This window comes from Hemicordylus capensis, chromosome 1, assembly GCF_027244095.1.
Source record: "Hemicordylus capensis ecotype Gifberg chromosome 1, rHemCap1.1.pri, whole genome shotgun sequence".
NCBI classification, from domain to species: Eukaryota; Metazoa; Chordata; class Lepidosauria; order Squamata; family Cordylidae; genus Hemicordylus; species Hemicordylus capensis.
The window spans coordinates 394,717,658-394,735,540 of NC_069657.1; the positions used below are offsets into that span (position 1 = coordinate 394,717,658).

Sequence of the window (17,883 nt, forward strand, 5' to 3'; positions counted from 1 at the left end):
CATGTCGGCAGCAATCTTTTGAAGCACTTTTGGGATCAACGGAAAAGGGGGAAAACATGTACAGAAACTCCCTTCCCCAGTACTGGAGAAAGGCATCGCCCTCCAACTCCAGGTCCACCGATCCTCTGCTGCAGAACCTCGGACACTGTGCATTAGGGGAGGATGCAAACATGTCCACAGAGGGCGTTCCCCACATTCTGAAGATCTGGAGAAGGATTTTGCGATTCAACTGCCATTCGTGTGACACATCTGCCTGGCAGCTCAGAGCATCTGCCAGAGTGTTGCGCTTCCCCTGAATATGAAGTGCCACTGGCCAGATCCCCCAGTCCAGGCACCAAAACCAGAGGCGCATGCATGGCCAGACAGTAGAGGGAACTGGACACAGTGCCACCCTACCTGTTCACATAGGACCTGGCTGTTGTTTTGTCCATGAGCAGGAGGATGGCAGAGCCTGCTATGTGTAGACGGAAGACCTGGAGGGCCGGGTACATGGCCAGAAGCTCAAGGTAGTTGATGTAGCGAGACTGTTCTCCCCGAGTCCAGTGGCCCGCAACTACCAAGTCTGGGCGGCGAGTCGTATGGATTGTATTCTTTCTCGAGGTAAGGCAGCAAGGGAAGAAGCTGAATCCAGTATGACCCCGAGGAACTGAGTTTTTTGAGTTGGTGTCAAGTTTGACTTTATAAAGTTCACCTGGAGTCCTAGGCAAACTGCATGTCCTTTGTGAGGCCTCGTTCCGTGGATGAGACAAAAAGCCAATCGTCTATGTATGGGAAGACCATGATGCCTTGCAATTGCAGGTGGGCTGCCACCACCGCCATACACTTTGTAAAAACACATGGAGTGGAGGCTAGCCCAAAGGCAAGAACAGTGTATTGGTAAGACTGGGAGCTGATTCGGAATCTCGAATACTTGCGGTGATGCAGCACGATGGAAATATGAAAATACGCATCTTGAAGGTCGAGAGAAGCAAACCAAGCGCCTGGGAACAGCAGACGCAAAACGGTCGGAATGGTCACCATATGGAACCTTTCGTAGGTGATATAGAGATTGAGGCCCCTCAAGTCCAGGATCGGTCTCAAGCCCCTATCCTGTTTGGGGACAGTAGAATACCTTGAGTAGAAACCCATGCGCTCGTTCCCGAGGACGGAGTGGATGGCGCCTTTCCGAAGGAGCGAGTCTATTTCCACCAGAAGGTGTGGGGACGGAGGCATGGTGCGGATTCCTGAAAAGGGGGGTATGGCGTCAAATTCGATCTTGTAGCCGTTTCGTACGGTGGCTAATACCCAGGCATCGGAAGTTATCGTGCTCCAAGCTGGATAGTGGGAACCAAGTTCTTTGCGCAGCTTAGAGTCATTGGCGCTTGTGGTAGGAGGATTTTGGTTTGCGATCTAACTGTACCCTGGTGTTGGATCCTGGAGTCAAGGTTCCTCGCTGACTGAAGCGCTGTCGGTGACAAAAGGAATCCCCCCCAAAATAAGAGGGCTGCCTAACAGGGTTATGGCGGGGCCAATATTTGCGCCTAGATTGTCCAGAAGTGGAGCCCTGGAGTTGAGCAAAACCCATGGACCGTGCAGTAGAACGCAACTTTTGAACTCTTTTGAGGGAGTCATCAGTGGTTGTGCCAAAAAGCGTCTCGCTATCGAAAGGTAAGTCCTCAATGCGGCTCCTAGCCTCTTGGGATAATGTGGATGATCTGAGCCAGGCACGCCTCCTAAGGGCAACCGCAGATGCCATGGAACAAGCACCACAACTGGTGCAATGCCGAGACGAATAGAGCAACTGTCTTGCCACACAAAGGCCCTCATTATGAAAAATGAGGGCAGCGTCTCTCTGGTCCTGGGAGAGATGCTGCAGGAAAGGGGCTATCTTGTCCAAAAGGAAAAGTTGGTATCTCGCCCAATACGCCTGGTGGTTCGCCACGCGCACAAGGAGGCCCGCCGTGGAATATACTTTCCCCCCCACAGGGAGTCCAGCTTTTTCCCCTCATCTCCCGGGGCTTGTAGAACATGCTGGCGGTTGCAGGACTGGGCAGACTCCACTATGACTGAATTTGGTACTGGATGCCTTGTAAGAAAAACAGTGTCTTTCGTTTGAACTCTGTACATGCTGTCTAGTCTTTTAGAAGTTGCAGGCATCGATGCTGGCAGTTCCCAAGAAGCCTTTACAACCTGAAGTAGTGTGGGGACTATCGGCAGTGCTAGAGGGACACCAGAGTCTGCCTGAATGACTTGGAAAATTGGGTCCTCAAGCTGAGCAGGTTGATGTCAAATGTCGATGCCTAAGGAAGTTGCCATCTGGAGTAGATGTTCCGCATAGTGTTTGGAGTCGTCAGTGAAAAAAGCCTCGGTTGTGTCTCATGCAGTGGGTTTGCTGACAGGTAAAGGAGGCTCGACTCTGGAGTCTGCCAGAGTCAGAGTAGTCAGGGACAGGGGGCTGGAGGGCAGGGCGCTGTGGTAGTGAAGGAGAGGCAGGCACTGGGGCGGATGGTAGAGGAGGGTCTCCCGCTGGTACTGGGCATTCTGGGGCCGCAGGTTGTGGGGCCCGTGGGGGAGAGGGTGTCGAGTCTGAAGAACCAGAGGGGGAGCGCAAATGGGAACGACGACGCCTCCTGCCCCGCTGACAACGTCTTGAAGGCCAGTATGGGTCATCATATGGGACAGCATCAACATAAAGATAACGAGGGTGCAGGCAATAGTCAGGTGCCCGGTAGCTGTCATATGGCAAAGGGCGTCCACGGGGGGAACCGTAGCTATCAGTATAACAGTCATAATCATCATCCCCATGTGAGGAATAGTCTGGGGAGGCATAATATCTGCGCCTCCTGAAGGCATGCCGTCCTGTCGGAGTCAGAATCATCCCGAGAGGGGGATCGGGACCTACGTCGCCAGCAAGGGCATCTGGAAGGAAGACTTGGACTGCTGTGAGCAGGAGAGGTCTCACCAAGCGGCCTCTCCCTGGGCTGCCTTGGTGGCGTGGGGGGAGCAAGGGGCTGTGTGGATGACAGATGCTTGGACTTTTTCTTCTTTTTCTTGGGCAGTGTAGGCGCCGTCGCAGTTGCAGCTGGGTCTGAGGGGCCAGGGAGAGGTGGTACGCCCTGCTTTGGCTGCTTTGGAAGGGTGGACTACGGAGCGGGAGGAGAAGCTGGTAGTTGTTTCCGCGTCTTTGAGCCCGATCGCGACCCTGTCGGTTTTGGTCCAGACTCCACCCCCTTGGAATCCGAGGCCGAGGACAGTCTGATGGTCAATTTCGGAAGAGGTGGCTGGGTGCTGCTCGGACCCGGGAGGGCTGGGACCGAGTCGGGAGACAAGAGCATAGCCGAGTCCGAGAATGTGGGGACCAGTGGCAGCAGAAGCAGTGGTCCTGGGAGAGGCGTAGGGCCAGCCGGAGGGAGCGCAGACGGGAGTTTACACCTCAGGAGTAGCTTGCATGGTGTGTGTTGGCAACACAAGTCCCGTACGGGGAAGAGGTTGTGCCGGCAAGCTGTGCCCAATACGTTCTGCCGCTGAGGAACTGCTAGTTAGGAGAGCCTTCTCCCAAAGGAAAGTGCGGAGCTGAGCAGCCCTGTTATGATGGGCTTGCTTTGAAAAGCCCGTGCAGACCGGGCAGCGATCAGTCCGGTGGGACGCTCCCAGGCAAAACAGACAAAGAGAGTGTCCGTCTGAAGAAGGGAGCTTGGCGGAGCACGAAAGGCAGTTTTTGAAGACAATCCTCGTGGCCATAAGAGGCCCAAGACAGGAGAGGGCGGGTTTCTGAGAAAAATTAAAGCACAAAACGGAAAGACAGAAACAACGAGAAGAAAGAAAGGCAGAGAAAAGGAAAAAAGGGGGTGGGGACAACAACAACAACAAAAAGGGTCCCAAATAGGTTTTAATGTTTTCCACAGGTAAAGTCAGAGAAGCTGGCCGGAGGTGCAACAGCTGCGGTGGTTGAAGAAAGACTGATGGTGTGAGGCACACTGCCTGTCAAGGGGGGGCTGCTGTTGCCCGCTCTTTTTTCCTTAGATAGTAAAGTTTTGAAGTTTTTTCCGGTTGGTGGCTCTGCGCAGGCGCAAATCCCTCGTGTGATGCAGAGACCACGAAGAAGAACTCACTAGTTATGAATGCTTGGAACCACGATCCAGATTGCAGATAGCCCATCTGAACTTGTTACCTGCTCCAAGTGACATACTTTTTTTAAAGCTTTGCTCTAAAGTACCATGTTTTCAAACTCAGATATGATCACACTGAAGCTACTTGTAGCACTTATATGTGCTTTGTTACAAGTGCTTTGTCATATGTGTTTGTTACAAGAACTATTGCTTTGAGGTATCGAAATACTGCTACCATTTTGACTAACCTGGGGCTGGTAACATCTAGTGTCAAGACTAATAGCCTGAAGGGTCAAACTATGATACTGATCCAGAGGAAGGGAGGGAGAGATTGATTGCCTGATCTTTTCTGCAGAAAGGAGGATTCTGTAAGTCATCTGCTGCCATGACTTACCCCTATGCAGCCTGCAATTAGGCGTTTGAAATGGTCCTTCCGGCGCTTGTCTGTCAGCTTCTGCAGTGTTGGGTTGAGCAGCTTGGAATCAAATTGCTCCAGGGGTTCCTTTTGAATTTCTGGAACCTGTTCCATCACTGTCTTCAGCTCAGCATAGCGTGGGCGCTTCAGAGAGCAAAGGAGAGTCAACAGGGGGCTTTGTCAAAACAGTCTTCCACATTTGGATGGCAAGTCCCACCCCCATCCCACCCCAAGAGCACAGGAGTCAACTCAGTGGCACTTTCTTACCAAAGTCTCGTAGATCTGGAAAGCCAAATGAACAAGAGCTATCATACAACCGTCGTGCTGCCCATGCATCTGCAATCCTTTCAGCACACTTGTGAAAAACCAGGTCACTGCATCAGGGATCAAATTTCCTGTGAGCACCTATGGCAGAAGTGATAATGATAAGTTCTGAGAAAAGGCGATGTCTAGCATCCCTCCATTCTCCATTCTAGTTCCCAAAGGGATTGCCCAGTGCTTCTGCCTATCAAGTACCTGTGGTGAAACTACCTGTTTAAGCAGTGGCCAACAGAGTTGTGTGGTAGTTCTTTGGCAGGACAAAGTATCTTTCCAGGAAAGGGATGTGAAGGCTGTAATCAGCAGAGCAGTGCAGACATTCTGGAAAAGTAAAGAGAGGACTCTGTGCAAATGCTTTACAGGATTTGTTCTTTAAGGCAGAGGCACTTAAACACTCTATAATGGGTAGGCAATGTGTGGATTTCTAGATGTTGCTGAACTACAGCTCTTGTCATCCCCAGCTGTAAAACACTGTGGCTGGAGGTGATGGGAATTGAAGTTCAGCAACATCTGGTCAGGCACATGTTGCCAACCTTTCCTCTAGAACATAGTGTGATGTTCAGAAACCCCCAAGTAAAGGGATCCCAAATATTCCATAAACCCTCTTATCTAGAGTCTGTCTACTAAGAAGTTGTGAACTTTGGATTAGATGAAGCTCACTAAGAAAGAGCTTACAAAGGTTTGGACCGTCCCTTATCCAGGGGCTGAAGTACATACTGTGGGGATCACTGAAAGATTTAAGGGGGTATCAATATGATGCTCTGAAAATAGGAGTAAAGTCAATGGAATACTCAAAGGTAACTCAAGAAGGGAGGGGGGAAAACTCCTTGAAGGATATAACTCTTCATAATCCATATAATTAATTAAAATTGAACCAAATCACTAAACATTCCACTTTGTCAAAAAACCAAACAAACTAGCCCCTGTTGCAAATTTCCTACATATCTACCTCCAGTGATTGGGGGGGGGGGCAGAATGAGTGCCTGATATTCTGAACAGTTGTTACTGAAAATTCTAGAATTTGATCAATTGCCAGCATTGGGAGTTTTCTGCCTTCCTGCTCAGACATTCATAAAAATTGGAACAATTTCTAGTGAGAGCCAATCTGCCTACTTTCCTTGCACTATTCCTTCAACTGGACTAAATTTGGTCCAAATCAGTTAGCCGTGGCTGGTTCACAAGTTAGCCCACTTGTGCCACAAATTCCACCGCTGAAGTGTCCCTATGTGACCCTCAACTGTACCCAATTTGGTTCATATTGGTCCAGGGAGGCATTGCAAAGTTGATGACAGAATGCTGAGTGATCTCACAAGCTTACTTTCTTTATTATTTCTTGTTTACACAGTCAGACAGGTGTTATTGACTGGTTTGTTTTATCCAGACATCAAGCCCAAGGACCTGGGATGGCTGAATTTTATCATCAATACTGTTGGTTATTATAGATATCGTTGCAAAATATAGGCTGTTCCCAGTAAAGCTGCTTTTTGTAATTGGCTGATGGTGATTTCTGTGGCCCCTATGGTGTTGAGGTGCTCTTCAAGGTCTTTTGGGCCAATTACCACTGGGATGATTTTGGTCTTTTTCTGCCACAGCCTTTCAATTTCAATTTGTAGATCTTTGTATTTAGTGATTTTTTCTATTTCTTTTTCTTCTATTCTGCTATCCCTTGGTATTGCTATGTCGATTATTTTGACTTGTTTTTCTTTCTTCTCGACTACAGTTATATGGTATATAACTGGTATATTGTGTGGCAAATGTTTGTCTGTTTGTAGTCGGAAGTCCCATAATATTTTTACATCTTCATTTTCTACCACTTTTTCAATTTTATGGTCCCACTAATTCTTGGCTACAGGTAGCTTGTATTTTTTGCAGATGTTCCAGTGTATCATCCCTGCTACCTTGTCATGCCTTTGTTTGTAGTCAGTCTGTGCGATCTTCTTACAACAGCTGATCAGGTGGTCCACTGTTTCACCTGCTTCTTTACAAAGGCGGCACTTGCTGTTTGTTGTGGATTTTTTGACTTTTGCTCTTATTGCATTTGTTCTTAGTGCCTGTTCTTGTGCAGCCAGTATTAAACCCTCTGTTTCTTTCTTCAAGTTGCCATTCTTAAGCCATTGCCAGGTCTTGGTGATGTCTGATTTTCCACTTATATTGTGCAAATATTGACCATGCAGGGGCTTATTTCTCCATTTTTCTGCTTGGTTCTTGACTTGTTCTTTCTTGTAGGCCTGCTTTGATTCATTGGTGTTGAATAGTTTCTCGTTCTTGACCATTTTAAGTGCATTTTAAGTGCTTATTATTATTATTATTTATTATTATTATTAATTCAATTTCTATACCGCCCTTCCAAAAATGGCTCAGGGCGGTTTACATAGAGAAATAATAAATAAATAAATAAATAAATGAGATGGTTCCCTGTCCCCAAAGGGCTCACAATCTAAAAAGAAACAGAAGTCACCAGCAACAGTCACTGGAGGTACTTTCCTTAAGGAAAATAGGCTTAAAACAGATAGCAGCAAGTGCTTCCCAAAGGGAGGGCAGCATTGGGAGCGGATTCCCAGACCTAATCTTACATTCTTTCAGAATTTATACTTAACCTTCCAACTCCAGTTCTCTTGGGGTTAAATTTACTAAAAGGAGGTTCCCTTTAATAGTCACACACATTGTATGAGAAAAGCACTGAAGCTTGGCTTCTTTACCTCTTGTTTCATCAAACACTTTCCCAATTCGGTGAGCTCAGAACTGGATGGTGGGGACACGTCTGTGGACATCATCTCCTCATCTATCAGGCAAAATGGCAACATGAACACAATTCCATGGCAAAACAGCTAGTCAATCAAGTTGACCTCTACAATTAGACAGACTAGAGAACAAGGATCCAGACAGGAAGGTATGCTTCAAGAAAAGGGCATGGATTCATGGCAAATAAGTAAGCTTGCTTCCTTACTGCACATTTTGTGAGCCCAGTTCTCAGTATTCCAGTCATTCTAAAGCCAAACTCCAGAAGGCTGCTAAAACGAGACAGTTTAACTTGTGCTGGAAAGAAAACATGTTCCATTCTGGGAAGCAAAACCTGAGCGAAGACTAAGTGGCCTGGGATGATGGAAGCTGAAGACCAACAACACTGGAGGGCCACAGCTTGAAGCCTCCACTCTAAACTATAATAGGTCACCCTCATGATTCTAATTAGGGTAAGAGACGTTCAGGACTGTGCGCACTCCCATTTTCTGATGGTCTGCGAGAAAAAGGCAAGGTAGCAGAGGGAGAAAGTGATCATCTGCTATGCAGCAGCTGGGTCAGAGGGATTTTTGTCCTGCTTCACTAAAGAGCTGGGTGCAGCTGCTGGGTTGGACAAAGCCCTCTAACCCAGCTGCTGCTTAGCAGATGATCATTTCCTCTCACTCCTACCTTGCTTTTTACTCAAAAAATGATCAGAAACAGGAGTGTACACAGTCCTGAACTTAGGTAGGATGCGTCACCTACCCTAATTAGAATAATGTGAACCAGCCTAATTTCTCATCATGTGTTGTGTATACCTCTGGGGGTATGTGAGACACAGGCAGGGGAAATAGCATTGAGGGGAGAGGGGAGAGGGGAAAGGAGCACAGTGAGAAGGATGGAGAGAAGAGTGCCTTCTTTCCTTACTGCTTGGTCTTTGCTGCTAGTTACTGCCTAGAATTAGTCAGTCTGTCTCACCCTCTTTTCCTATCTCTCTATCTTGCCCCTTCCTCCTGTCAAAACAATGGCAAAAAATTGGTGCATCACACCATAATGGCACTTCATATTTCCCTGCAATCATCTGGCATGCTGCACTCCGCATGGCACTGGGTTCAGCCCTCCTAGCTTTGGCCAACATCACCCCTAGCCCAGGTACATATTCAAGTTGTGTAACCCTAATATAAAAGGTGGCAACCCTACCTACACTAGATTGGACATCAGTCATTTTATAGCCCTATATTCATACCCCCTTCCTCCAACATACAGTACACATTACTGTAAATATAAAATCCACTGGACAATTTAGGTGGCACTTCAGTTTTTCAGAAGGTTGAGCAACACTGCTCTAAACCACTGAAACTGGATATCCTGGAAATCCCAAAGTCTACAAAGAGAATGAAGTGGAAGACTGGGCAAACATGGAGCAGAAAGAACACATCTGTTGACTCACCATCTCCATCTGCAGCAACAGCATTATTATGCTCAGCGCCTTTCTTTGAGACACAGCAAACAGCTGCAAATATATCAAGAGATCAAAATGGAACCTTAGGAGAGATTCTACACCATATATTTCTCACAGGACTATACTACTTCAGTTCTCTTTCGCAGTGCCTCACTCCTATACTACCCCATTGATGAAACATCCGAGAGACTTGTCTGATCAATTTCCCATTTATGGCGTTGGAGGGCATCTGCCAGCCAGTTCAGGGTATCTGCAAGGACATTGTCCGTCCCTTTTATATGGAGTGCTAAAGGTAGAACATTGTGAAGAATGCACCAGTCCCAAAGTTGGAATGCTAAGTTGCAAGGGACCTGGAGACTGTACCCCCTTGGAGACTGACGTAAGCAATTGCTGTCATATTGTCTAGGAGGACTTGTACTGTACAAGTTCCGATTAGAGGTAGAAAAGACTTCAGGGTGAGAAACACTGCGAGTAGTTCTAGAATTCTCACTGTTATTGTGGGTATAGGAGTAGCCAGATGTGTTGACTCTCCACATTCAGTTTGAATACTGACAGAAATCGCATTTGAAGACAGTGAATTCTGAGTTTGGAGTAGTTCACTGTGGTTGTGCAAGATGCCATTAAGAGACTTTGAACTGTTCTGGCCCTTTTTTCTTGGGTTGGCTTCGAATGCATAGATCAAGTGTACAATCAAGACCATTCTGTTCTCTGGGAGGAAGGCTCTTTTTGTGCGTGCAGTGTGTGTGTGTGTGTGTGTGTAAAATACAGCCCCTATATAGAGAATCTAGCTCTATAATTGGAGGTTCAATGTTTACCAGCTGATCTGGAGACCCAAATCTTGAAGTAATGTCAGGGTGTATTGTATTTGGAGGACACAACATATCTTTGTCTATAGAGGTTATCATCCAATCATCCAGGTATAGAAAGATGGAGATTCCTTGAGTTCTTAAGTTGGGCAATTACTGTGCTCATGCACTTTGTAAAGGCTCGGGATGCAGTGAAGAGGCCAAATGGTGAATGGTGTATTGGTAGGCTTGAGCCCCCAAGGTGAACTGAATAAACTTTCTATGCCTTGGTCTGATTCTAATATGGAAATAAGCATCTTTTAGGTTTGTGGAGGGTACCACCTCAGCGAGCCCTGTGCATAGAACTCTGGTAAAGTTATTTTGACTGGTTCTACCATCCAGTCACTGGAGCCTCTGTCTCTCATTTACAAAAACGTAGAGTGGTAATTTACACAAGCAGGCGTGGGGTGGGGAAAATAATTGACAGAGGCATTATTGAAACAATTCAAAAAAATAAGAAAAAGTTGAGTTCATTCAAAATCTTCTTAGTTCCCAAACAGCGCAGTAACATCAGGTTAAAAAAAAAGGAAGGAAAAAATTCAGGTTGAGCAAAAATACAAGAAAATCACAGAATAACCAAGAATAGCCTATAAAAACTACGCTCAGCAATAGTCTCAAAAGGAGTGCAGCTTCTCTGAGGCTTCCTTCCTTCCCCTGCAGTAAGCCAGGTTCTTTTGCTGCTACCACCTAGTAGTTTCTGCCTCTCCTATGCTGCAATTCCAGCTTAGTAATTGCAAGCTCTCTGCCTCTGACTACCCCAGTCAGCTTTCTCCTGCAGTCTGCTTTGTCTCTTCACTGTTCCAGCTGTTTCTCTCTGGGTCTTACTCCTATTTAGCTCTAATTCCAACTGTAAACTAACTGTTTGCTGCTGGCAAGCCTCCTTTTATTCTCTTTTCCCTCCAAATTTCTAAACAAACTCAAGTTCCCTGTTTTTAAAAATATGCCAATCGAATAAAACCCTCTCTTCCCTCCAAAAATTAAACAGTAAAACTCTTTCCCCTCCCAAACCAAACTGTAGAACAGGAGCTGTGAACTTTTGACCCCTGCACAGCTTCTAAACAAAGCAAAGGGAGTAAACAATTGCATATATAATTCAACCCCACCCCCCAAAAAAACCACCCCAAAACACAAGTTGTTCTAGTAAGAACTAATCAGCCTACTTTCCTTTCACTGTCTCTACAACCAGACTAAATTTGGTTCAAATGGAGGTCCACAAGTTAGATCTCTTGCACCTCAAATGTTCATGTGTCCACCATCTTGGATTGGGGGAGATGACACCATTACAAACTTCACCACTGAGGTGTCCCTGTGTGTCACTCACTACAACTATATCAAATTTGGCTCAAATAGGTTAGAGAGTCCTCATGTTAGTGCACTTGTGCCTCAAAAGCTCACACATCCACCATCTTGGATCAGGGTGGATGACATCACAAACTACACCATTGGGGCATCTCTATGTGTCCATGCAGCTGTAGTAAATTTGGTTCAAATCGGTTAGACTGTCCTCAGGTTAGTGTACATGCACCTCAAAAGTTTATATGTCCGCCATCTTGAACTGGGTTGGATGACATTGTCACAAACTACGCAGTTGATGTGTCCCTACAGCTGTAGAGTCAATTGGTTAAGTGGTTCACAAGTTAGCCCACTTGCGCCTCCAAAGTTTACGCATCCATCTTGAATCAGTGTGGATGACATCATCACAAACTATGCTCTTGAGGTGACCCTGTGTGTCACTCACGGCAACTGTACGCAATTTGGTTCAAATGGGTTAGACAGACCACAAATTAGCCCGCTTGCACTTCAGATGTTCATGTGACCACCATCTTGGATTGGGGTGGATGACGTCATCACAAACTATGCTGTTGAGGTGTTCCTAAGTGTCCCTACAGCTGCATCAAATTTGGTTCAAATTGGTTAAGTGCCTTACAATTAGCCCACTTGCGCCTCAAAAGTTTACATGTCTACCATCTTGAATCAGTATGGATGACATCATCACAAACATTGAAGTGTCTCTGTGTGTCATTCACTACAACTATACTCAAGTTGGTTTAAATTGGTTAGGTAGTCCACAAATTAGCCCGCTTGTGCCTCAGATGTCCACGCAGCTGCCATTTTAAATGGGAGTGGATATCATCAACACACACCACGCCATTTGGGCACCCCTATGTATCCCTATGGCTGTAGTAAATTTGGTTCAAATCGGTTAGGCGGTTCACAAAGTGCACTACTGCACTAGAGTCTCCAAAGTTTACACATCTGCCATCTTGAATCAGTGTGAATGACATCATCACAAACTATGCTCTTGAGGTGACCCTGTGTGTCACTAACTGCAACTGTACCTAATTTGGTTTAAATTGGTTAGACTTCAAATGCTGTCAGAACGGTTTTTGAAATGAAGGATACAGAATGATAATGTGACAATTTGTGAAAATAATGTGTATTTGCTTTTTTGGATTTTAAATTGTTACATTATCATTGTGTATCCTTTATTTCAAGAACCGATTTGAAAGCATTTGAAGATTGAGACACCTTTTTTTGACTGACGAAGCATTCAAAACCTTGCATAAGTGCTCAAGCCTCAGCCATTTGTTCAATTTGTATCATCACTCATCGGGTTATTTTACATTGCCTAGCCATTTGTTTCTTTCAGTATTCTGATTATTGTGTTATTACCCAATGGGTCACTTCACATTGTATACTCATTTTTCACCTGTTTATATTCTCTTACTATTGCCATTATAATATAGATCTCAACATCTACTAGGTACTTTATTTTCTGTGTTTTGTATCAGGAAGGCCCCATTCTGAATGCATGTCTGTACAGACTACCTTGATACTGCTGTCCAGAACAAAACTAATTCTACATACAGATGAAAAAAATTAGAGGGACCACTGGATGGGAATCAATAAAGGAAAACCTTGGCAAGAGGGAAAACATGTGAGGGCTATGAGAAACAAGGCTAAGAGCACTGAAGCTTGGTCAGGTCACTGTAACATACTCTGATCCCACAGATCCAAGTATAAACATACTAGCGGCATTTATTCTGCTCAAGGAGACACGTGTCACGGAAGGCCTGGAGTTTCCATGCAACCAACTAGTTTCACTCACTGATTAAATCCATGACTTCTCGGGTGAGCAGCCTGACCAGCTGCTCTTCCAGCATCTCTTGGGACTCTGGGTTATCATCTGCTGTTTCCTCATCACTGTTGGAGAATAAAGAGACATAATTTAGGGTAGCAACAAATCTGAAGAGCACAACTGATGCTGAGCATAATCATGTTACCAACACCTTTTAACTTGATGGGACTTTCACTCTGCAAGCCTTGGAAATCTAAGGATATTCTCTACTTTACTACATAGTATTACTAATGAATTTGCAACACCCATTCTAATTTCAGCTACGAAAAGCACCATCTCAAAGGATTAGTTACAGACAACATTTATTTGGCCACATCTCAGAAAGGTGAGAAACAGTTATAGCCCATTCAGCAGCTAGTCACTCCTCCTCTCTACTCGGATCAAATTGAATTGCAGAGTCAAGGGACTGGAGACTCTAGGAGCATTTTTCTCCAGAAGTAATCATCTTCATCATGCTACCTGCTGATGCTGCATCCTTCAGGAGAGACTAGACACCGTGATTCCTGAAGCAGTTACTACAGGTGTCCACTGCAAAGGCAGTGAAGTTGTATTCCTCTCCATATTGTTTAAGTCAGGGCTGAGCAAACTTGGACCTCCAGATGTTGCTGCTCCCAAAATCCCCAGCCACAATAAATTGTGGTTGGGGTTGATGGGAGTTGTAGTTCTACAACATCTGGAGGGCCAAGTTTGTCCAGCCCTGGAACTTTAAGCCATCACACTTACCAAAGCAGACTCCGCTGATTGATGAGCTGCCATTTCTGGGAAAGCCTCTGACAGAAGAAGAAAAACAAACACAGTATGACATGAAAGACGACACTGCAATATATTCAGGGCCATGCAAATTCTGTATCAAAGGTTGTGCATATTTTGCATCAAGGGTTATAGAATTCTGTTTTTGTGCCAACAAAAACAGAATTCTATAACCCAGAATAATTATGCAAGTTAGCATATATTTGCTCAATAGATTTTGCTGTTCATGTAGATGAGCAGAGAACTATGTAGGGCACTGAAGTCCTCTCACCCAAGAAACTCTGCTTGCCTGACCCCGCCTCTTTTCCTCACTGCAGAAACTTCTGATATTTCATCAGGCATTGATCTCACATCCTGAAGCCTCCTAGGCCTTGTTGTTCTGCTAAACACTAAGCCAGAGCCAGTGTGCTGGTTTTGGATGTCAAAAACCTAGGTTAAAATCTATCCCTAGATATAAAGCTCACTGGGTAGTTGGGAAAGTCACTATCTCTCAGCCTAGCTTACTTCAAAGGGTGTAGTGATGCCAACACCCACTCTGGGGGTGGGCGGAGAAGGAGGAGATTTATATATTGCTTCTCAACAAAAGTCCCCAAAGCAATTCACATAGGTATACATAAACAAACAAAGGGGGAGGGCTGTCATGGAAGTCTTGACCTGTCAACAGTAGCCAATGATGGAAGTCACACATACACACCATGTAGTTTCTTACCATATGTAAGTACGTGAAGAGTGGTCCAAGTATAGGACAGATAAGAGATTCATAGTGTTCAGGTGGGCAGGAGAGGACCAAAGGCTTCACAAACACACCTGTATGGAACTAGTTAAAGAAGTTAAGTAGCACATGAATGCCTCAACATTTCCCTACTACAATTCATTGAACCATTTCAGCCCAAAAGCACAATCTCCACTTATGGAGCTTACTGATTGGAGAGCAACTCCACCATCAGAAATCTCAGAGCAAGACCGTAGTAGCTGCACAAAGAACATCTCCAGCCCTCTCTCACTCGTAAGTGGCCCTAAATACTCCATGGACCTAAACTGAGAGGAACACAGAGGGATTTCACTTGCTGCCAATATCCTTCTTTCTGGGATTCAGCTATTCAGTTATCCTCCCACCCCTGCAAACAAAAGAGATGATCAAACATCGGGCAAGCTATGATACATAGCTGATGGGCTGCATCAGGTTTCGTGGACCACATGTTGTGCAGTTCTGACTTAAGTAAAATAAAAGTTTGGGCTGCCTGAGAAGTGAAAAAGAACTAAGGTCACTGCTGTGACTATTTTGAGATAAAGACTGTCTACTGGGAAGCATGATGGAGACCCCCAACTCGAGCAAGAAGACTGCATAATATATTTTGGGCAATTCTTGCCCCATACTGTTTGGAAACTCTTGCAAACCTGATCCTTCCCTTCCAGCATTTTCCCATATGACTCTGAAAATATTCTTTTCTAGATTTTTTCCTCCAGACCAGGTGGGGCCTCTGGGGGGGCGGCGGCAGCTTCTTTAAGTGTAAACGGAGCTGGTGCTCCGTGCTGCCTAGCAGCCCCCATGGCGGGGAATCGCTTCCGCCACTTCCCTGGCTCCCACGGAGGCGAGCCCCCACCAGCGGCTAGGTGAGTGGTTGAGGCGATTCCCCACCGTGGGGGCTGCTGGGTGGCACCGAGCACCGGCTCCGTTTACACTTAAAGAAGCCACCCCACCCCCCGGAGGCGCGTTCATGGCCCGCGCCTGCTCCAGACACATTCACAATCTTCCAAGGATATAGCAAGTTGCAGAAGGAAGGCAAAAAGAGTAGGGGCACTGTTCAACAGCTTCCCTGATTCCTGGACTGGTGCTACTTTAAAAACAAGACACAGTGAAGAAGCCAAAGCAATTTTGAAGAACCTACTAATAAGCAGCAAATAAAGGATACGAAGCAAAGGGCGGAGTCTGTAGTCAGGGATGTTGTTAAGATTGACAAAGGCAGAGTTGAGTAGCTCAGCTGCTAGGCCATCCACAGTGTAGAAATCTTGCTGCATTGATGAGCCAGCATTCCCCAGAATGTGAAAACTGCAATTCAAATGGCATTGTCCAGAATGTCCAAATCAAACAACTGAAAACTCAGACACACGTTGCTTGGGAGGGCTGTATTTACTTCTTTGTTTATACAAAGTTAAAAAAACTGCCAACAAAGATCAGACAAGGTCCATCTAGTCCAGCATTCTAACTCCAACACTGGCCAGCAAGATTTGGAAGGGCGGTATAACTAACTAACTAACTGTTTCTGTACAGAATACATTTAGTGTCAAAGCTAATCATGATCCAGGAATTCGTTGAATCCTTTCTAGAGTCATCTAAGCTAGTGACCATGATGTTTTTCCCATTTTGAAATGTCAGTTGGAAACAGGAATTTATCTAATCTGACTCCTCACAACTAAAAGAGGCATCTAAGGTATCTTTATATTATTATACTGTAGATACAAATGCTGATGGTAGTAACTTGAAGAATGGGTTGTTTACCTGTAACTAATGATCCTTGAGTGATCCTCCAGTATTCGTACACATTGGAGTGGGCCTGCACAATCAGCAAATCGATTTTCTTTTTTGGTTTTCTGGCTGTGCAGGCGCACTCCAGTGTATAAGAATACCGGAGGATCACGACAAGGACCAGAATGTGAACAACTTCAGAAAATTAGATCAGAAAGGGACTCGCTGTGGCCTTTCTCACCAGAATTAATTAATGCAGTAGGATTTCATATTATAGTGAAGGGATCTCAAAACTCTGACATGACCCATGTAAGTTCACTAAAACCATCTCTGCCAGTGGCACTCAATTTGCTTGTAATAAGATCATTCTAAGAACACTATGGCCTTGACTGCACAAACACATCTCTCTCTCAACTGCCAGAAAATAACTGATTTTTCAGCTCGCAATGAATTTATTCCTGTTCCTAGTTATTTGGGTATTGTAGAAGCTATCTTTTTCATCTTTTTTTTTTTTTTTTAAAGAGGCTTCAGGTGTTATCATAGAACAATGTGGGGAATTATTGAAACTCTTACCAGTTGTCATACAAGGTACAGAAAAAACCCTGCATCCTTTCTAGAACTGTTTTGAAAACAGGAGAGTCATAAAGCTCCAACAGAGGTTGAGGAAGGCCTAACAAGAGAAAAATAGCATTAGTGAAGAAGAGACTCATCTCCTTAGGCAAATATACTTGCTAATGAAAGAACTAATTATTAGTGGGAATCATATAATGAGACTGTTTGGGGATTTTTAACGGACCACCAAAAAATCCAGATTGCTTATCTGTAACAGGTGATCCAGTATCATTCACAATGTGGGTTATGCACCTGTGCAGTAGTCCCCACGGAATGATTTTCAAGCTCCCTGAGGCGTTCTGTAGCTCTGCCCTTCGCATCGCACATTCTGTATCTTTTGCTCAGTTCCTGATCAACCCCTGTGAAGATTGAACTTCTTCCTTTGAATGTGAGGTAAGTATATTAAGCAAAAACATCTGATAAGCAGGGAGGTCGGGCAGGTGTTGTGAATGATACAGGATCACCAAAATATCACCTGTTACACCTAAGTAACCCGTTTCTCTTTGTGCTGATCTGGTATCCTTCACAACGTGGTTGATTAATAAGCTCCCCATAGGGGGAGGAGGGCTGGAGGGTGTTTCTTAAAGAACTTTTTTTAGCTCAGCCTGTCCAAAGTTGGCCTCAGCCACAGCTCAGATGTCTAAGGTGTAATGTTTAACAAGAGGCAAATTGGAAGACCAAGCAGTAGTGGTGTGCCCGGACCAGTCCGGAGCCATAGAAAAGGCCTCCGGACTGGTCCGGAATTTGGCCGGTCCGGCAGCAGGGGGAGTGTCACTTTAAGGGTGGGGGGGAGCAACCCATTGTCGCCGCCGGTGAGCGCACGCCGGTGGCGACAATGGGTGTGTGCGCGCCGCGCCGGGCGCTTTCGTAGCGCCAGCTTATACTTACTTCAGAACTTTGCAGCCAACTATGGGGGCAGGGGAGGCAGGGAGGAACCCTGCCACCCCAAAAACGTTTGTTTAAAGATGAGCGCCGGAGGGGGAAGAGTGGCGGGAGGAGTAAGTACTACCCCCCCGCCCTTAAAGTGACACTCCCCCCCCAGTGCCGGACCACGCCTCCGTGGTTCCGT

At 45.6% G+C, this 17,883-nt stretch overlaps 1 protein-coding gene across 6 annotated transcripts in view; it reads right to left on the reverse strand.

Annotated features, from left to right (window-relative positions):
• XPO5 (exportin 5) overlaps positions 1 to 17,883 on the reverse strand; it is an 85,828-nt gene that overhangs the window by 8,627 nt on the left and 59,318 nt on the right. For all 6 annotated transcript variants that reach the window (XM_053304185.1, XM_053304183.1, XM_053304181.1 and 3 more), the window contains 10 exons: positions 16,776 to 16,872; positions 15,649 to 15,785; positions 14,445 to 14,542; positions 13,709 to 13,755; positions 12,956 to 13,050; positions 8,990 to 9,052; positions 7,521 to 7,603; positions 5,035 to 5,142; positions 4,771 to 4,908; positions 4,483 to 4,647 (listed from right to left, as the gene is read on the reverse strand). In XM_053304185.1, the coding sequence (XP_053160160.1) occupies positions 4,483 to 4,647; positions 4,771 to 4,908; positions 5,035 to 5,142; positions 7,521 to 7,603; positions 8,990 to 9,052; positions 12,956 to 13,050; positions 13,709 to 13,755; positions 14,445 to 14,542; positions 15,649 to 15,785; positions 16,776 to 16,872 (1,031 nt within the window). The remainder of the gene's footprint in view (positions 1 to 4,482; positions 4,648 to 4,770; positions 4,909 to 5,034; positions 5,143 to 7,520; positions 7,604 to 8,989; positions 9,053 to 12,955; positions 13,051 to 13,708; positions 13,756 to 14,444; positions 14,543 to 15,648; positions 15,786 to 16,775; positions 16,873 to 17,883) is intronic.